At 43.1% G+C, this 21563-nt stretch overlaps 1 protein-coding gene across 1 annotated transcript in view; it reads left to right on the forward strand.

Moving 5' to 3' along the window:
* Nucleotides 1-21563, forward strand: part of SMARCD3 (SWI/SNF related BAF chromatin remodeling complex subunit D3) — a 66360-nt gene that overhangs the window by 5309 nt on the left and 39488 nt on the right. The window contains exons 2-3 of the mRNA XM_086466512.1: nt 6541-6758; nt 9876-9918. Of these exons, the coding sequence (XP_086322638.1) occupies nt 6541-6758; nt 9876-9918 (261 nt within the window). The remainder of the gene's footprint in view (nt 1-6540; nt 6759-9875; nt 9919-21563) is intronic.

Genomic DNA, 21563 nt, shown 5'->3' on the forward strand with positions numbered 1-21563 from the left:
GATACTCTGCACTTTGTAGTTCTGCAGCTTTTTGGCCCAAAGCTGCCCTCTATGTGTAGTAGCTCTATATGGATTTTATTTATGTAGGTTAGTCTGCTGGTGTCTTACTGAACCCATATAAACTTTTAGCATTTGCATTGTTTTGTGTCAGGAGGTTTTGCAGCTTATCTTGCATAAAGAAGGACCTGATCCTGCCAACTGCTAGCTGTTGTCTGATTCTTGTAGGGGAAGAGACAGAGAGCTCTTGATCAGCCTCTTCTCTCTCCATGCTAGTCATGATGTTGCAGAGCTCTGTTGTTACCTCTCCCATCCCAAAGCCACCCTTTTTACAGAGTCAAGAGGCACATTCTGGTAGTTCTTCACACAAAATCCATTCCGTACATTATATCACAGTAGGGGATGTGATCAGATCTATTAAAATGAACAAGGCTGTGGAATTCAAAGATGGTATATAGAGTTTGTTATTTTCAGTTCCAAAGTTGGTTGTGGGTTTTTTTTATTATTTTCTTGGTTGCATCCAGGTGCTTTGTTTGAGGTTTGGTGTCTGATTATCCTGAGCTGTGAATGGACATGCATGAAATAGAAAGGTGATCACTGAATTTTGTTTCAAGTTACAATTCACAGTTCTGTAGATGTGATGCTTTCGAAGTTAAAGAGTCTTGTATTGTTGTGAACATTATTTAAAAACGGGTGGAACCTGGAACGCTTGAACATTTGTTCTAGGAGAGGTTTTGAAGGAAGGTGAATATTGACCTAGGCAGGCTGGGGAGTTGGGCGGGGAGAAATTTAGTGAAATGCGAGGGCAAGTGTAGTGTCTTGCATCTGGGAAAGAACAGCCCCATGTACCAATATAGGTTGGGGACTGAGCTGTTAGAGAGTAGCGTAGGGGAAAGGTCCTGGTGGACAGCAGGATGACCATGAGCCAGCAATGTGACCTCATGGACAAGAAGGCTGATGACATCCTGGGGCATATTGGAAGGGCTGTGGTCAGTAGGTTGAGAGAGGTTCTCCTTCTCCTCTACTCTGCCCTGGTGAGACCCCATCTGGAATAGCGTGTCCAGTTCTGGGCCCCTCAGTTCAAGAAGGACAGGGAACTGCTTCAAAGAGTCCAGTGCAAAGCCGCAAAGGTGATGAAGGACACATCTCCCACGTTCCACATGAGTGGAACATCTCCCTCATGATGAAAGGCTGAGGGAGCTGGGGCTCTTTAGCTTGGAGAAGAGGAGACTGAGGGGTGAACTCATCAATGTTTATAAATACATAAAGGGTGAGTGTCATGGCCAGTGACAGGACAAGGGGCAGTGGGTGCAAGCTGGAGCACAGGAGGTTCCACATGAACATAAGGAAAAACTTTTTCACTGTGAGGGTGACAGAGCACTGGAACAGGCTGCCCAGAGAGGTTGTGGAGTCTCCTTCTCTGGAGACATTCAAAACCCGCCTGGACGCATTTCTCTGTGACCTGCTCCAGGTGGTCCTGCTCTGGCAGGGGGGGTTGGACTAGGTGATCTTTCGAGGTCCCTTCCGACCCCTGACATTCTGTGATTATGTAATATGGCAGACAGGCAAGAAGATTGCAATATTGATGTTTCGGCTTACTAAATCTCTAAAAGATTCATAGGCATTCAGAAAAAAGGAACTCTTATGAGGTAACATCTGTAGTTGTAGGAGAGGAGAAAAGGCGTCTACAACTTTTTTTTTCTTGTACTTCTAAGAGTCCGTTTTGAAATGGCACATTCAGTTGGGAAACCATTTGTGCAGTCAGAAACCTATTGCCATCAGACAGTATCAGTCTAGTCTAAATGTCTTAACTGTTCCAGATACTGCTAGTGACCCATTCTTACCTCCAGACAGCATCTGGCATCTCCTCTTGCTTATGTTTATGCCTTGACATGATATGTTGTCTAGCCAAGGTAGCTTCTGTTTTTATTTTTAAAAATACCATGTTTGTATACTTGGTAATTGTTGTTGTTGTTCTTAAAATCTGTCAGCTTCTCTGTTAACAAGAAGCCCATGGCTGTTCGCTGCATGCCATCAGAGTCCTGCTGTATGGTGCCGAGATGGATAGGGTCTCTGTCTTTCAGAACAGGAAATGGCTGTAGGTGGCAGCTCAATGATATAGTGCATTGCAGTGATTTCCCTCTCCCTGTTCAGACCCTTCCTAAGGCTCATGTAGGTGTGTTTGCTTTTCTTTTCTTGACGCTTTCTTTTACTTTTACCTATCAGTTCTCCAGGTTGTTTTCCTCTATCTGGTATGTCCAGACAGGAAGCTTCCTTTTTTCTGCTTCAGCATTTTGGCTGCTATGATGTTGATGTCCCTTGAGAAAAGACTCTGCAGTAGGAATACATAGAAAAGCAGCACTAATTTCTGCCATCAGACAGGAGGAGTTCACTTGAAGAATGACAAAGAGGAGGAGGAAAGAGGCAGTGCTCTGATTTGACTGGAGGTTCAGGCAGGGAAGAAAGCAGAAAAACCGCTTGGGAAACTGGGCAGTGGAAGGTAGTGATAGGGACTTGGCAGCAGTTGTTGGGAAGGTGATAAGCTGGGGAGTGCTTGCTGCACTGACTGTGTGCTCAGCTTTGGAAGGGTGTAGCCAGGGCAGCGATGGACTGTGTAGAGGAATGCAGGCAATTGGCAGAATTCTTAGGGACCAGTATGCATGCATGAAGTATTGGTTGTGTGCCTTGCTCTATGTGCCATACTGTTTGGCCTTGCCTAGCCGCTCTGCAGGCAACTCTGCTCTGCTCTTTGCGTCATCTCAGAGCTGTGAGAGTGGACCCTTCAGCTGGGGACATGCTGTAGTCTTCCTCATTTCCTATGGCCCACAGTGGTTTTGCCCTCTGTCAGTAAAGTGTTTGAAGTAGTGCAGAGCAATACATGGAAAAAAGGGGATAGATCTGTGGGTAAGAACAGACTTGGGTTGGGTAGAGGGGTCTAGGGTAGATGATTTCCCAGGAGGGAGGATGTGTCAGTGCTCTTCTGAACTGCGGCCTTCACCACGGGTGATACTTGTTCAGGACAGATTCCGTCCCTCTGAGGAAGAGGGAAGAGACAGATCCTAACCCGTAGACAGGTGCACCTCCAAGGTCTCTTTCAAAAGATGTAATAGTATTGTGATACTCTTTAGTATCAAGACTTTATGTCAGTATTGTGAAAAATTCCATCTGTTGTCTGGCACTGTCTTGTCTTGCATATGTGTTTTAGAGCAAAATAAGCTTTTAGATAAGGTAAGGTACTGCTTGTGTCTTCTCCTTTTGTAAAAGTTTGGATAGAGAAAGCATTTCTGTGTCTTGGGAGTCTGGTGGGCTTGCAGCAGGGAGATGGCAGTGGTGTAGTGAGTAATATTTTATCTACGGGTGATATTGGAGATACGAACATGAGAAGTGAGGGGAAGAAGTGAGGCAGGGCAAGGGGTGAGACTGAATATGCTTTTTGCTAGAGCTTTTTTTCAGTTTTATCCTTTCTCTATGTTTCTCGTGAGACTGAATATCCTTTTACTGAAGCTGTCTCCTTTTTCTAAGTTTTGTCCTTTCTCTATGTTTCTCTATTTTGATGCTTAACAAAGGGAACTGAAGGAAGTTCAAAGATCTCGGACTTAGATCGAGGGTGGATTTGTCTTGCTGACCTTGTTCTCCAGGCCTCAAGGTGTCCTTTATAGAAACAGAAAAGTGGGCCTGCATTCTCCAGGAGGGGTGAACGTGAGATGGCTGTGCTAAGGATCTTGTCTGTTCTGAACGACTATCAAATGTCCCCGGCTGATTGACAGGCAACAGCAGGCCCAATGGTCAGCTCTTTGCTGGAAGAAGGCCGCAATGTGTAGATTGACAGACAACAGAGATCTTAAATACAAGCTCAAGTGAGAAGCATTTGCTGGGCCATTTGTTTCTGCTGATTCTGCCTGGGTCAGAGGGTGGGGGTGAGTACGTGGGAATGGAGAGAGCCCTCTGTTCTAGCAGTTTTCACGCTCCCTGTTTATGGGAGAAGATGTTTCCAGCTCTGCACAAAGCCTCAGTTTTGCCTGTTTCTGCCTCCTGCTGCTGCTCTGCTCAGTGGCCATACCCATGATCGATTTCCTACGAATACTTGCTGAATTTACCTGCTTGGCTTCCTATGCCGGTCTCTCTCCTCCTTCTCTGTGTGTACCAATTATAGCTATTGGTTCTTTGCTGATCATTCATTCCCCTTCTTTCTTTCTTCAGTTTCCTTCATGCATACAAGCGCAAGGAATGTCTAAGACTTGTAATGATCAGGGAGGGCACTGAGCTGGGGCTTTGGGGACTACAGTGGATTTGGGTAGTGCAGGTCCAAATTGTATTTAGAATGATATATTGTTATAATACATATATAAAATATATATATATTTAGAAATTATAAAAGGATGAGGTAAAGATGGAATAAACCATTTAAAAAATGTTAATTTTATTTATTAATGGTTCAACCCCCATTTTCTTCCCACCTCACAATGGACTGTCTTGCGTACCCTCTGGGGTGCACACACCTCACTTTGGAGACCACTAGTGTACTTCTCCCAAGTACTTACTCGGTCTTTAACTGTTGATAACTCAAGAGAAGTTCCTGAGCCAAGTATGTTTTCCATGTCGTTAGCACCCCTTTGGAAAGGGGTTCCACAGGCTGACTACCCATTGTGTGAAAACTACGCCCTTTTGGTTGTCTGTGAGACTGACTCCTCCCTAGTCTCCTCTGACGGCCGTAGTTCGTTATTCTGGAAAGGGCGGTGAACAGCCAGATCCCAGCTGCCCTCTCCAGGCCACTCATGATGTTGCAGAGCTCTAGCAAACGCCCCCTTAAATTATCTTGGATCACCTCTTTCCAGATGGACATTTACTTGTACTGATGTGGATGCAGTTCCATATCTTAATAATTTCTGTGCCATTCTTTGTTATTTTTTCACATCTACTCTACCATTACTGAACTGCAGGAACCAGAACTGCACATAGCATTCAACATGTGGGCAAACCATGGACAGTGGCGTAGTGATCTCTGTTCCCTTCCTTGTCATTTCTTTTGTTTAATGGCTTCTTTTTGACCTCTAGTAAGCAGTAAACTGATTTTTTTTTTTTTTTTTTTTTTTTTTTTCTGGAAGTGTCTGTTTAAACTCTGAGATCTTGCTTCTGTTGGGCAACAGTCAGCCCAGAGCCCGTTGTTCCATATGTGATGATCGGACTGTTTTTTCTCATGTAATTAATTCACTTCAATATGTATTGAAATCCATTTTCGTCTTCCTTTTAAGTGTTCTTTCTGCCTCATAAAGTCCTTCTGCAGTTCTTTGAAGCTGGCCTTCATCCTTGCCGGCTTGAATAAGTTAGTGTTACCAGCGAAGTTTTTCACTTCCTTACTTTTTCTCTCTTTTTCTTTTTCTTTTTTTTTTTTTTTTTTTCTTTTCAGGTTGCTTATGAATATGCTGAAAAGCGTGAGTCCTAGAAAAACTCTGCATGTACCTTCCTTTTATTTTCAGAACCAATTACTTTGTCTCTTTTCTATCCTTTAAACAATTATTTATCGTGATGGATGTGATTGCCTCTTGGTTTCCTTAAAAGACTTTGTAGAGGGACTTGGCCTTCAAAAGACTTTTGTATACAATTATTCTTATTCACATACTAGTTCAAATGCCTGTAGAGTATGTATTTTTACATATATGTAGAAATATAACATCTTGATGATTCTTAGAATGAACCTAAGCTCTTCTTTCTAAAAGTGCATTTTACAGGTGGTAATTATTTTACTGGTGTTTTTCCTTGACGACTATAAACTTTTATGATTTAGAATCGACTTTACTGTGTGTCTAGTATAGCATTAAGCTTGCGATTTGACCCAAAGTGTCTCTCCAGAGCATGCTGAAGTCAACATAAATGCCAGGACTTTGTCAGCAGTCCCTGTAGGCATTTTAAACTACTACATTCTTTTAAAAAAAAAAAAAAAAAAAAATATTATTTATTTTAGAGGCCTGATCAGAGACATGGCATTTTCTTAAAGGATTCTTGTCACTTTTTGAACTTACACTATTCTCCAGTGTAGGTGAAGGGAGGGCTCTTTAACGGAAAATGTTTTATCATAGTGTTTTCACGGTTCATCTTTGCTTGTTACAGTCTCCCTACTGATCAAAGCAGACTGCTAGTCAGTGCAAAATCTGGAGCACTGTACATGTAAACTTGCTTGTACCTTGGATTAGCATGTGAGCTGCGCCAATTTGGACTGTGTGTAGCTGCCATGGAGCTTTTTCTTTGGTCTAAAGGTAGAGCTTTCTGCTGTAAGCTGGCCTGGATATGTTACTGACCATTGAGTGTTTTCCCGAGCCTAGTATTTTTCATCCCTGTTTCCTGTCTACTTTATCACTGAATGCCTCTTTAGGATGTCCAGGAAATACCAGTCCAGAGCTCATGTGCTCTGTGTTGCTGCTTAGTGCTTATCAGGATGATCAAAATGGGGAACTTGCTGGAGTTAGTGTCTGATTATGTACCAATGTCTTTGCAGCTGAAGAAACGGGGACCAAACTGGCTCTTCTTTCTGTTTTGCTTCTCTAGCGACCTGGGATGCCATCAGGAGCTCGAATGCCCCATCAGGGGGCTCCCATGGGTCCCCCAGGCCCCCCATACGTTGGAAGCCCCTCAGTGCGACCTGGGATACCCCAGACCGTGATGGAAACAACAAGAAAACGCACTGCACCACAGCAGGTCCAGCAACAGCAGGCGCAGCAGCAAGTGCAACAGCAGCAGCAAGCCGCTCAGAACCGAACTAGGAGGTGAGTTTTTGGAAAGAAAACATGAGAGGACAATTTGAGGAAGAAAAAAATATATCTTTTTAGCAATAAGTAAGACCTTTAAGATCAAATGATCAAAAGATTTATATATTGTCACTTTCTTAAAGCAGGAAAAACATTAGTAAATTTTAGTCTTTACTTTGTGAATTATTCTTGGAACAAACTGATGTTTGCTAATGTCTGTTTTTGCAGTTATCATGCTTCTACCTTGCAGATTTATTGGGCTATAAATCTGGCCATCATATTTAGCCTTTAAAGTTAATTAACAGTTCTCTTCTAATATAGTACAGTTATTTTATTAGTTGTTATCTGTTCTGTATAATTTCTCTGATTTCTGACTGGCTAACAAAATGGTTTGTAAACAAAACAGGTGGAAAAACTTTTTGGTCATGTGAATACTTGTGCTATGGTCACTCAGGAGGGTGGTCATAAAACTTGCAGTTGTCACAGACATTCCTACATGTAAAGTAGAGAGATATGCATAGGAAATAATTTCACAGAATTGGAGGGATTTTTTTTAAAGGAAATTTCTTTTTAAATTATGCCCACTTCGTACAGTGCTGAATGCATTCTCTCTTAAATAACAGCTTGATAATTTTTTTTTTCTGCAACTTACTAGACCTCAGCAGTCTGGAATTCCAAGTGTGAGCCACTTCCTGATGAATATGTAGGGTGTGGTCATCTAGGTGGTCTGCCTTTTGCAAAACCATTATAGATGTATATATAGATTCAGATGGTGTTCTGGTAGTGTCGTCATATCTAGTTGTAGGTAGAACGTGACTCTCTAAGCTCAGTGCTTCAGGAGCCCTGCTCTGTCCAGGTTATATGCCTTGGATCAGCAAGCCAGACTTGGGCATGCTTGTATCTGGGATGCATCTGGAAAGGAAACCAATCCCAAAAGTATTAATACATTATGACTGAATAAGACTAAATACAGAAGGAATGTGTGTGAGTGCAGCACGCAAGCACAGGAGATGCATGTGCGTCTTGGAGGCCTCGCTCAGCACTAGCCAAAATGCACATTCCGCAGGAGGTACTCCAGGCAACTGCACAAAATAATGCCTAGCCTTCAAATATACAGGGTAGATATAACCTGAAAACTTGCCACTGCTGGATAATTAAGGTAAACTTTAGTCACTAGCTAGTTTCCAGGGATCATTAAAGAGTATTTTCTAAAAGTTGATGGCCTAATTCACAGAAGGAAGCAGTTCCCCCCTCCCCAGTTCTTAATTTCAATGCTTCTAGTTTGGCACCCAGCAGTAATCTCTACTGTAGTGAGTCCAGCTCACACCAGCACTTGCTAGGTACTCAGGAAAGTTTCTTCTGCCATGTCTTCCCTCCAGATAATGTGCTGAATGTTTTCCCCTTGTTCATTTCCACCTCCCTGTCCTTTCCCATTGATTTTTTTTTTTTCTGTTTTTCCAGGCAAACCTTTCGGGCATCTTGGGTCCAGTTCTGGGAGTAATTGACTCCTATGTTTTATGGGACAAACAGGCCAAGAGGGTTTAGTTGTCCTTTCTTGGCAGGTTTGGTAGAGACAAAAATCTCATTTCTGTAATAGACTCTTAGAGAACTGGTTGAGACACAAGTTGTTGGGCATTTTTGGTTTGTTTGTTACTTGCTTTCTAATTGGAAGCCTTTGGGGTTGTTGCAGGTGGATGAATATCCCATTTCCCTTTGGGAGGGTAGAACTTGCTTAGGCATTACTTCCAGATTCTGTCAAGTGTTTCAGTGCAGATGTGATTTTGTGAGCTGTGGAAGGTGTTGGAGGTTCACACCATGTAACATTCCAGTCCCATTATTCCTATGCTTTTAAAAAGGGATATTGTTCACCTATGAAGTTGGATGTGACTGTGTGGATGAATTTTCTGGCCCTGAGGAGGGATGTAGTTTGCACCTCCAGGCATGAAGAGTTCCTCAGGCTTGGCTTATATGGGATGGGGAAGAATCTAAGAATCTGGTATTTCATGCCAGGCTTCTTATTAGCAAACGTAGGGAGGGAGTATGCCACATCTGTGCGTGTGGAAACAGCTTTTACATGGACGTGGCTGATGACAGACTTCCTGTATGAAAACAGTAAGGAGGGGCATCCTTGTGACACAGCAGAGCGGCAGCAGTCAGTTTGCTTTCTCCCATTTGTCTGTCACAGATAGTGATTCATCTCCTGCTTAAGATAAAGGCCTCACAAATTATAGATTTAGGCCTGAATTCCCTCTTGGCCCTGTTAGTGAAAGCTAGGTGACAGGTTTGGTGGGCACAAACGGTTCCTAGAGTCTGAAGAATTCAAAAGACAATGTATTTGGCAATCTTCCTGACAGTACCATTTCTTAGGCACATATACATTTGTGTGTATGTACACGAACACAAGTATGTTTTTAAAAGCATAGATATATAAATATGCTTATGTATGGGTACAGGCACATTACATGCACTGCAGGCACACATATATTTTCCCACATGTGCGTTCATAAAGATGAACAAATATGGAAATGTAAGCCCACTTACCTTTGTATATCACTCATGCAAATACGTTACAATAAAATAAGTACATATATGTAGGGAAGGGTGTGTATAGCTGTATGTTTTCATACATCATATGAAATACACAAATATATGTGTATTTTCATTAGCGCTCAATTTTGGGCATGAATGAACGAATGCATGTCATCTGTTTGAACAAGTTCACGTTCTGTTTATAGGCACTTAGCCACTTACATCTGCCTGTGCACAGGTATATCTATGCACACTTCCACACGTGCGCACTGTCCTCCTACATGCTTTTTCTGTATCTATAGACAGCATGTGCACATGCACTTGCATACATTGCCTCCCTGCACCATAGAAGATGCTGTGATCAAAGAACTTGCACACTTCTTTCCAAGATGCATAACAGACGGCCCCGATTTGTTCTTAGCTAACTGCCTCCCCAGGCTGCTGAGAGAAGGGGTCCTAGGTCCTGGGCATGGGTGAGACCCTTTTGCTGATGCATGCACAGCTGTGCACCAGCATGTGGAGATGTCAGGATAATTTAGCAGGTGGCCTCGTTACTCCTAGATCTGTCACCATGGTAACGTGTTTTTTTCTTTAAAAAATGTACAGTGCCAAGAGGAGGAAGATGGCTGACAAAATTCTCCCTCAGAGGGTGAGTCGCTTTCATTTCCTATTCCCTTCACAATCAGTTCAGCGTCTCAGTGTAATTAGAGGGATTTTAGAAAATACTTTCACTTTTTGTTTAAAAATCTAATTAAAAAGTAAGTAGGCAGTGGGTGAAAGTCTAGAGAGCAAGGCTGGGGCTGGGGGCTGGGAGCGTGGAGCGTAGCCCGGCCTGTGCCGTCCTGTGCGCTGGGTTAGCCAAGCCAGCACTGCCACTTGCTGGATGGACAGTGGTGCTGGGCTGCGCAGTACGCGACTTGACGCTGAGGCCTTCTGGGTCTTAAGGATGTGTTTGATCAATTTTTGAGGCTGCCCAAAAGCTGGTTCAGAGCGCAGCAGTGCCTGTAGGAGATGGGCTCGTTCTCAGTTCTCCCTGGCCCAGTAGAGCTGCCAGGTTCTAATTTTTGTGGTTATGTCCTAGTAGGACTGAAGTGAACCCGTGTAAACAGTGGAATTGAAGGGCCCTGCATTGTCCAGAGAGTTCTTAATTCTCCTATCCCTGGGCATATTTCTAGCTTTTAGATGTGCCTATGCTTGATCCTCAATGCTTAAATCTTCTACTTCCTTTTTAAACACTGTAATTTCTCTGTGCTCCCCTTCTCTTTCATTATACCCAGACCTTTCCTTTCCTGTGCCTTTCTCCGTACAGTTACCCCAAAACCTGCTGGGTTGCGGAAGGCAAGCTTCCTTCGTCTTCAAAACTCTCACCTTTGTCACATCCTAGTCCCAGTTTCTTTGGCTTCTGGTGCTTTTTTCTGGGCTCAGAATGCCTTTGACAGATGTGTAGATCTCCATGTCCTTTTCCAGTCTACCTCTCCACTGCTAGTGTAAACCCAAACTTGCTGTCAGCCTTCAGATTCTCTTCTGTGACATTCCACAAGTACCTAGTGCCAGCAACCTGAGGAGTTGAGCCCACTACTCCTGATGTCATATTATAACTTATTTTCTTGTAGTTCCTGCTGCCCTCTGAAAGCACAGCCGCTCATAGGTTAGCCATTAGTTCTCTCATGCTGCTGTCTTGAAAGGACTAAGCTACCATTAAATCCAGACCTTTAAACTACTTGCAGCCTCCATGGTGTTTGTGTTAAAACCTCATTGCTGTTCTGCTTGGAGTCTGTACTTGCTTAGAATGAAAGCTACGTTTCTTGTGCTGTCAGTTCTATCTGTCCCACACAAATTCTTTTCACAGACAATTATGCATCTTGTATGGTGAGACTATTGCTTTAAATATATGACCATTTCAAGGTGCTTTTTTTCTTTGTCTGCTGCCTTTATAAGATAAAAAAGACTCAGAACAGAGGTAACCAGACTTTTTTTGGCAACAGAAGACTTGTGCCTCTGATTATGAAGTGCATGCTAATTCCTAATAGGTAGGGCCTTGTTCAAGTATGTCAAAAACCTATACAGATGCTATCACCTTTCAGAACCATGCTGTCACCAAGTCTTCTTGCCCTTCAGTATCTTTGTTGCTGTCAGCCAATAATTTTAACTGATGGAGCGATAAGGCAACACAAATTGTCTGCAATGGAGTTTTTATCAGTGCAGCTGGAGTGCTGGTATCGATGATATGATGTTGTGTCTGGATTAAGGTTCTCCATTAGGCTGCAGTCAGTACTTACGCTCACCATTCATGGGATGGGAAAATGCTGTGTGCATCGATGTCCTGTTAAGGGGAAGGTTTGCACTGGTGGCTGTGGAATGCACGTGAAGCACAGGGTAGAATTTCCAGATTTCTGGAGCTACTTCTGGAGTATTTTCCAGCCTATCAGCATCTGTTACCCACAGACTTTTTGCAAACTTTTGCTTGTGTTTTCTGGGAACTGTGAAGGGGAGAGGGGAAGATATTAAATACATTTTATTCTCAAAAACATTCTTATGTAGTAGTGGAAAAGGGGGTGGGTTCTCAGTGTTACTTGTGATGATAGCGAGTCAGGCAGTTGGCACAGATAACCTGCTGTTGGACTTCTAGGCTCTCTGATCAAGCCTGTGGTATACTGCTGGAGTATATTGGGTAGAGTCACTCAGCTGCTACAGTTCAGCTATGTGAGAAGGATTTAATTTGGCATGGATATAATCATACGAGAAAGTTCAACGTAGCAAACTATTACAGGCAGGAAGATAGGATTATGGAACTGCATGGGACCTCCTGGCACATCCAGTCTGGCTCCCTCTGTCATGGAAGCCATGACACAATTGCTGCCTCAAGACTAGTTAGGTTTCTTACTTCTGAGACACTTTAGATTTGACAGCTTTTTTTTTTCTTTTTCTTTTTTGCTAGGCTCAGCAAGGCAAGTGCTTTTAGTTTGCCAAGTAAGAGGGGCTCCCCACAATTCTAATCCTCACAGTCCTTCGTTATATCTATTCCAAGTTAAATTCACCTCTCTCAAACCTCTTTAAATCTACCTCTCAGGAGACCAGAACTATACATAGTATTACGGATTACCAGTATCACCAGTGCTTGAATGCCACTAATGCATTTTTATCTCTACTGGAAATAGCTAGTGATGCAGATCGGGATCAAATTTTTTTTTTTTTATGGGCTTACCACATCGATATGGTGTATGATCATTCTGTGACTGACTAATACTCACAAGTACTTCTGCTTTCTGTTGTTTCCAGCTGATGAATTCTTGTATTAGAGCAGGAATTACGGGTATAGACTCTGAGGAACGTGATCCTGTACTTGGTAATGCTGTATTTCATCCTGTTTCTATTATAGTTCTCAGCTTCTTTACATTCTCTGTACTATCCTCTGCCTTTTATTGACAGTGCCACCCAAATTTGTCATTATTAAGTTTTGTTAACATACTTCTTTTTGTGCTGGAGCTGTTAACGAAAATATCTAAATAAAATAATTTTCAAAAATAGTCCATGAGGTACTTCCTGCTTAATATGTTTTTTTTTTTCTATGCCAGTTCTTTACCATATATTGTTCTAATCCCCATTTTTCAGTCTTAAGTAGTGGTTCCCTTTATGACTGTATGTCAAATGCTTTACTTAAATGCAAGTCGATTGGATCTACTGCATATCTTTTGCCTAAAATGCAATTTTTGTGAAAAGAAAGACTTGGTTAAGCCCGGGCTGACCTACTGTAATGTAACAAGGCTTAACATTTTTTTGTAGAGAATTCCACATTAACTCCAGTTCTGTGCAGCAGGCTATATGTACCCCACCCCATTTTCCTTACCCCTGTATGCTTTCCTTGGTCTTGGGTCACTGAAACCCTCATTCAATTTTGGAAAAGCTCATAGGCATCTTCATTCATAGCTGGGGACCTAGGTCTCTGGAGATGATGTGGCCTTTGTGACCCAAGTCTAGCAGTCTCAATTTTGACCTCAGGCCACAAACTGCCTGTGGAGAAACATGACTATATTTTGCACCTCTTCTTTCTCCAGGCCTTGTCTCCTCATTCCTTCTGGTCACTGTCTTTATTTTCTCTTGGTTCTGAGTCATACATTTTTTTTCCTAGGCACCAACTGTGATTCACTGTTCTGTTTCTTCAGCTTCCTTGCCTACCCATTCTGATGCAAGAATCTCAGCTGAAAATCATTCTGACTCCATAGCTGTGTGTGTCTCTGCTTTTCTTCACTTGACTTGCTGGGTGGAGTGCAACTTTGAAACAGCAAACTGCTGCTTCTTCAGTGACATGCTTGTCTCTTGGTATTGGCTACTGTTCTTCTCACTGGGCCCCAAATTCCCCTGAGGACTTTTTGTCTAGCTGTGCTGATAAGTTTTTGTACAGCTGTCCTCTCCTTTTCATCCTCTCTACTTCATTCTCCTTTACACAAATGTTCAGTCAACTCCTGCTGCTGTTCACTGACCACCATATGGGATTCTCTGCACAGATCCCATACCATAATAGCTGTCCTGTTGTTGTTTGATCACTGTATGGCTGTTAGACACCTCTTTCTCCATCTGAGCCAACCAGAGGCGAGGAACACCTGGATCTGCTGTTCACTCATAAGAAAGAAATGGTTACGACTGTGATAATCGGTGGCAACCTTGGATGTAGCAACTGTGAAATAATAAAGTTCAAGATCTTGAAGGGAATGAGGAAGGAGAATTGTGAAGTACAGACCCTGGACTTCAGACAAGCAGAGTGTGGCTTATTCAGGTGTGATCCCATGGGAAGCAGCTGTGAAGGGCAAAGTGGCTCAGGGAAGCTGGCAGGTCTTTAAGGACCCTCCAAGCACAAGAGCAGTCTGTCCCGATATGCAGGAAAATAAGCAGAGCTTAGTTAAGTGGAGGACCCAACATCAAAAGGCAGCGTACAAGAGCAAGCAGGGACAGGCTACAAAGGAGGAATTTAGAAATGTTGCCTGGGCACACAGGGAATGGCATCAGGAAAGTCAAAGCCCAGCTTGAGTTGAGATTTCCAAGGGATGTCAAGGGCAACAAGAAAAGCTTCTGCTGTTATTAAATGAGTGATAAAAGGCCAACGAACGAAAATGTGCGCCTGATGCTGAGTGGGCCGGGTGATTATAGTGGTGACAGACAGATGAGTCTGAAGTACTCAAAACCGTCTTCGTCTCAGTCTGCACTAGCGATGTCTCCCATACCTCTGTGATCAGTGAACATATTCAAAAGGAACAGCCAGCAATGAGCAGGGCTTGAGCGAGGGATTACTTGAGAAAACTTGACCCATACAACTCCATGGTACCAAACAGACTGCATCTGAGGGTGCTGAGGGAACTGGCCAATGTCCTTGCAAGGCCACTCTCTGTCACCTTTGAAATGTAGAAATTGGGGCTGCAAAAGGCCAAAAGAGCAATCCAGGGTACTGTAGCCAATCAACCTCACTTTGGACCCTGGGAAAATCGCAGAGCAAGTGCTCTTTGAAACACATTTCTGGACACGTGAAGAAGGTAATAGGGAACAGCGAGCATGGATTTACCAAGGGTAAATCATGCCTGATTGCCTTCTCTGCTAAAATGGCTGCATCAGTGAGCAAGAGATAGCAGTGGATATAATTTATCTTGGCTTTAGCAAAATTTTCGACACTGTCTCCCATAATAGTCTTGTATCCAAGTTCAGACGTTTTGGTCTAGATGAGTGGACAACCATCTGGTTGGATGATTGCACTTAGAGAGTAGTGGCTAATAGATTGCACTCTACTGGGAAGACAGTGACAAGAAGAGTACTGCAGGAATCTATCCTGGCACCTGTCCAGTTTAGCATCTTTATCAGTGACCTGGAGGAGGCAGTGGGGTGCCTGCCTATAAAATTTGCAGATAACACCAAATCACAGGACAGGCTGAGGGGGAACCAGTCGATATGCTTGTGGATAGGCTGCCATTTAGGGCAAGATGGACAGACTGGAAGAATGAGGCAATAGAAGCTTTAGGAAATTAAAGAAGGTCAAATGCAGAGTACTTCCTTGAGAAAGTGGGGGGCAGTAAGCTCTTGCTGGGGCTGCCTTGCTGGGGAACAGCACTGCTGGAAAGGCCCTGGTGGACAGTGAGCTGAGCATGAGCAAGAAGCTTGCCCTGGCAGCAAAGATGACTAACGGCATCCTGGGCTGTATGAACAGGAGCACAGACAAAAGATCGAGTGACTTGATTACCCCTCTTTGGTCAATACTTATTAGCTCACAGCTAGAGCTCTGTGTCCTGTTCTGGGACCCTCAGTTCAAGAAAAACATTGGCAAACTGGACTGAGTTCAGCAGAGGGTTGTCAGGTTGGTCAGAGGGCTGGGTCAGCACATGAGGAGAGACTGAGAGAACTGGCTTTGTTTAGCCTGGAGGAAGGATGTCTCTGAGGGGACCTAACAGCAGCTTGCCAGCTCCTAAGAGAAGATGGTCAAGAACATGGAGCCAGGCTTTCCAGGGGAGCATGAGAAGCCAGCAAGCGTGAGCTGAAACAGGAGAGGAGCTGGCTATGTGTAAGGAGAAGGTTTTTCACAACAGGACAGTCAAGAATTGGAACCCAGAGAGGTTGTGGGATCTCCACCCTTGGAAGTTTTCAAACCCCAACATAATCTCGTTGTTGACCCTGCTTTGAGCAGGAATTTGGATTAGAGACCTCCTAACATCCCTTCAAGCTGGTACCTGTGATCCAGCTGCTGTTCCATAGAGCATGTCTAGCAGAAGTCTCCAGGAGTGTTGCTTTCATATGCTATCTGACTCCCTGCTCTAGAGTTGGAGGCATTTCCATGATGATTGACTTTGTGGTCACCTTTCCAGTTGTTTCTTTGGACTGTATGCCTCAGAGGTTTGGCTGGGTCATAGATGCTGCCCAGTTGCAGAACGTAAAGAAGCTACTGAATTGCTTTTACTAGAACTCTGAGAGTAGCTCATAAGGACTCCTCATAATCCTAATTCATAGGTGTGACTTATAGCCACCTTTTATGTAATTAAACATTCGAATATAAACAGTGTAGACCTTAGGTGCTTATATATATTGCTTCTCTCTGCCCGCGTTTGTCTGTGCTCATAACTGATTGCCATGAGTGGCCGGTGAAAGACTTGCTTAACTGTTGCTTGTGTTGTTGTAAGATCTTTGTATTTTTGAACGGTATCTGCATGTGGCCATGAAATTCAGAATGTCACAGTCTTTAATTGCTTTTGCCATGTTACTGGACTGGCTCTGTGGTAGCCAGTCAGAAATCTTCCTTATCTCTTAGGGATCAAGACTTGCAAGGTGTCACAGAGTTACAATTTCTGAGGAATGTCAGTCCTTAGCTATCTTTTTTTGACCACCATAGAAGCCTCAATGGTAGTGACGCTTCTGTCAATAAGCTTTACGCTAAAGTTTCTTAGCAGGGAGAGTGTCCAGTAGCTGATAAGTCAGACTTCAGTCATTGTCTCTTGTAATGTAGAAATACTGGCTTCTCAACACTAATTTTCAAGTGTCTAAGTTGTGTGTCTCTGCTGTAGGTAGTAAAAAAATTGGCTCAGGATCTAACTCAGCTTGTCAGACTTAGGGGAGCAAGAGGTCTTGGCTTTTGTTGCCTCTCTCAAAGATGGAAATTATAGGCTAGCCTAATTCTAAGGAAGTTGCCAAATCTCTAGTTATTAGTGCCTGATCTTTTTTTTTTTTTTTTTTTAATGGTGTTTTTTTTGGTTGGTTGGTTGGTTTTGGGTTTGGTTTTTTTTTTTAAAAAAAAACGCCGAAATTGTTTTGTTCGTCCTGCTCAGGTAGTGAAGAATGCAGCTCCAGTTGTTATTTCCTACCTGAAATGGATCAAATTTTTTTTTTTTTTTTCCTGGGACCTTTAATGATAGGCAACTTTCACCTGGAAAGAAACATCAATCTGAAGGGCACGCTCTTCTGTGTGTGGGGTTTTTTTGTTGTTTTTTTTCACTAACTTTAGTTTAAACTAAAATTAAGTTATGCAGGTGACAGCATGGTGGCTGTCTGCTACAGACAATCTGCCTGATCAAGAAGGAGACAAAGCCTTTCTTAGACATCTGGAAGAAGCCCCATGATGGCATGCCCTCATACTCATGGGGGAACTTTAACGACCCTGGCATCCACTTTGTGGGCAGGAGCACTGGGCACAAGCACTACAGGAAGTTCCTGGATTGGATTGATGACAGTTTCTTGCTACAGGTGATCAACAAGGGGAGGTGCTCTGCTGGACCTGCTACTCACAAAGAAGGAAGAACTGGTTAGGGTTGTGAAGGTTAAGGGTAGCCCTGGCTTCAGCAACCGTGAGATGGCAGAGTTTGCAATCCTGAGAGAAGCAAGCAAGACCTGGACTTCAGGAGAGCAGGCTTTGGCTTGTTCCAGGATCTGCCCAGAAGGATCCTATGGGACAGTAGGGATCCCTAGAGGACAAAGGGGCTCAGGGAAGCTGGCTAAACTTCAAGGATAACCTCTTCAAAGCAAAGGGGAGTGATCAGACCAATGTGCATAAAGTCGAGCAGGCCTGGCAGGAGGCCAGCAGGGTTAAGCAGGGAATTCCTGATAGGCTTCAAATGCAAAGAGGGAGTGCACGGAGGTGTAAGCAGGGGTGGTCTACCCAGCAGGAAGAGCACAAGGGTGCCTGAGTATGCAAGCATGAAATTAGGAAAGTCAAAACTCAACTGGAATTGAACCTAGCAATGGGTATGATGGGCAACAAGAAAGCCTTCTGCAAGTGAATGAGCAGCAGTAGGAAGACTAAGGAAAACCCGGGTCTGGGTCTGGTTCTGGTTCTGCCACTCATGTCAAAAGCCACGGAGAAGGCCGAGGCACTCGGTGTTGTCTTTGACTCCATTTCTCCAGGCAAGTCCTCAGGCCTCCCAGGTCCCTGAGCCTGCATCAGAGTCAGCGGAGCGTGGCTGCCCAGAGGGACCTTGACAGGCTGCAGAAACATGACGGCAGTTCAACATTGTAAAGTTCAACAAAAGCAAATAGAAAGTTCTGCTCCTGGGACAGAACGACGCCATGCAGTGGTACAGGTGGGCATCAACTGGGTAGAAAGCAGTTCTGCAGGAGGGGACCTGGGCATCCTCACGGACAACAAGCAGAGAGAATGAGTCTGTGAGGTAAGCCAGCCACGACAAAGGTCAACTTTGCATTGGCATATGTGTTGCCATCAAGCCAAGGAAAGAGGCTATTCCTTGCTATGAAACACCTGTGCAACTGCATCTGGACTTCTGGGCACAGGACCACAAAGACGTGACATTCTGGAGTGAGGCCCGCAGAGGACCACCAGGATGTCTGGGGGCTGGAGCACATGCCTGCCAAGAGAAGCTGCAAGAGCCGGGTTTGTCCAGCCTTGAGAAGAGAAGGAGAAAAGGAGGTACTATATGTGAGTACAACTGCTGTATGGGGTGGTGAAGAAGAGACAGAGCCAGCCTCCTCCTCTTGGAGGTGCACAACAATAGATGAGAGGCAACAGAAAGTCACTGCGACATAGGCAATTGACTCGGCATAAGGAACTTTTTTTTTTTTTTTTTTTTTTCCCCCAAAAAAAACGTGGTGGTACCAAAACATTGGAACAGGCTGCCAAAAGATGCTGTGGGATGTCCATCCTTGGTTGGAGGTATTCAGTACCTGACTGGGCAAGGTTCTGAGCAGCCTGATGTAATTTGAACCTGTTTTGTGCAACAGACTATATGACTTTCCAAGGTCCTTCTGATCTAAATTATTTTGTAATTACTGAGGCTTAAACAGTTGTCTACCCAAATCATGGTTTTGCCCAATATTCAGCAAGTCCTATGTGTGTTTGACAACTGTTCATCAGCATAACCTCAGAAGTTCAAACGGATTGTTCCCAGGATGTGGGTGACTTTCGTGTTTGTCTTCTTTTGGAAGGAACTGTGGTAGGTGCTTCTGATAGACCTTGACTAGCGAAAAAGTACTGACCACTTCAATGCTGAAGGCTTGTGGAGATCAAGGAAGGCTGAGCTGCAAATAGACTTTGTTGTAGCCAGCAGTACTCCTATCAGGGCCCCACTTGAGACTCAAATTCTTTGAGAATTCAATATCCTGCAATGTTAAGTTTATGGCAAAATGGGTTATACTTTGTCAGCAGGAAAGATTTTATACATACCGTCATGCTGGGGGTCTATGAGGCTGACAGAGATATATTTCTTAGGTTTGGTGGTGTCCACGCTTCACCTACAGATGTTAATGAAAACTCAAACAATCCCCTTTAGAAAACTGTCTATGCCAAAACTGCACTTCCCAGATCCTATGTTTTCTGATGGCAGAAGTCGCAGAAATTACTATTTTTTTTTTCCCCCCAAAATGGAGCAATCAAGAGCTAACCTGTTTGAAATAGGAGAATATTGGAGACCTATATTTTGTAGTCTGTTTGTGTCGTGATAAGAGCGTGGGAGATAGCTTTGTTCTTTGCAGAAATGGGAATTCTCACATCTATTTCTCATGTCTCTGATCTCAGATATGTCACTGGCAATGAGTGCAACTCAAGGAAAACTCTTATCTCCAGCTTAAGCTCAGGTTTTCCATCACTGACGTTGATTTTTTTGTGTAATTTCCTGTCAGTATTCTGTCTGTTGTTTATGGTCTGCATACTTGTATATCAACTGCTAGTAGCTGTATTAAGAGGTGGCAAGCCTTCTTATGGAAGACTTTGAAAAGAAAGAGCACATATTTGATATTCTGGGAGAAGAAAAAAAAGTAATTTATTTTTAGTGTCATACAATTAGACAGTCTGAAGTCTGACCCTATCATGAGAACCTAGTGCTACTTTGCTTTGTTTTTGTTTAACTTCTACAAGACAGGCCTGAGGATTTACTTGCAAGTACTAGCATATGTGTTTAAAATCACTAGTGATGAAATATTCCCTGCAGTCATTGTTGATTTTCTTCAGTGCTTGCCTACACTCACTCCTAAGAATTTTCACCTTAATCTGAACTTAAAACAATTTCAAATTCATTGTGTTGACACTTTGATAGGCAGAGAAACTTTTTTTCTTTTTGTGTAGATAGATACATACTCATAAGCAAAGCTAGATTAATTGGCTTCATGGAACCCTGTATTATAGAGGATGTTTTCATGTCTGCTAATCATCTCAATAGCTTTTCTCAGAATTTTCTTGAGTTCATCAGTAGATTTCTTCATTTGTGACTCTGGTGTTCTTTTAGTGATTATGATATTGCCAAGCATGGCAGTAATTGTAAAATCCTTGGTCTTGCTCCATGTCTTCCTGCTCACATATTTAAGAACTGCATTGACCTATTAGGCTACAGTGGTGTTCTGGGCTATTGCTTCCTCCACTACCATTTTCTAAATCCTTTTAAGGTTTCCCTGGGAAGCAGTGAGAGTCCCTGTGCTGTGGCTAAGTCCTACATTCTTTGCTTCTAGGTTTTTTGATAGTACAAATACCTTTAATAATTAGTGTTGTTTTCTTTCTCCCAGTTCACCATGGTATGGAACCATAACCCTGTCCTTTATTTCCGATTTCCCCATCCTGTGTCACTTTAGGTTCTGTTCCTCATGTTCAGGTTAAATTATAGAAGCCCCAGAACTGTTCCTCCTCTTTATACCTTCATCTTTGTCTGTTGCTCCTTATGCGGATGACTTAATTAACTTATCCACAGTGAGTTTCAGGCACTTTCATTGGTAGCCATGGTCTCATTAGTACCTAGCAGTACAGATAAATTGCTTTCTTTATTGTGCCTTCCGTTGTGTTTGTTCAGTATTGCAACTCATCTGCCACCATGCAGCTCAGCCAGCAAACTCAGAAAAAGCCTTTTCTGAAGCATCTTACAGTCTTTTCTCATAATGATTAACTAAAAATTGTACAGCTTTTAATCAATTTATGTCTCTCATGTCCTCTTCTGGATCATTTTAATAAAAATGCCAAGTCAAGGGTGTTGAAAGATGTAAAGTTTCATATATCACTTGGCCGTGATGAAAACTGAATCCTTGTCTTGCTGCTTTTTTTTCAGCTTTCTTGGGCAATACATGGCCAGTATTTCACATATACTTTTTAGCTGTGTGTCACTGAATTCCTCAAAAAGTTCTTGTGAAGGATTGCATCCCTAAGGACCACGCGAAAGTCTAAAATACCTGTTTTCCTTTATTATTTCCATTATTTCTGACATCTTTAAGGAATGCATGGCACATGCATTTTCTTGCAGAAGTGATACAGCTAGGTCTCTTGATGTTTAGAAGACTTAATTTGGAATTCACATGATGCTTTTTCGTACTCTTCCAGCCACAGCAGTAATTAGCTTG

The sequence above is a fragment of the Leptosomus discolor genome, chromosome 6 (assembly GCF_034619465.1).
Source record: "Leptosomus discolor isolate bLepDis1 chromosome 6, bLepDis1.hap2, whole genome shotgun sequence".
NCBI classification, from domain to species: Eukaryota; Metazoa; Chordata; class Aves; order Leptosomiformes; family Leptosomidae; genus Leptosomus; species Leptosomus discolor.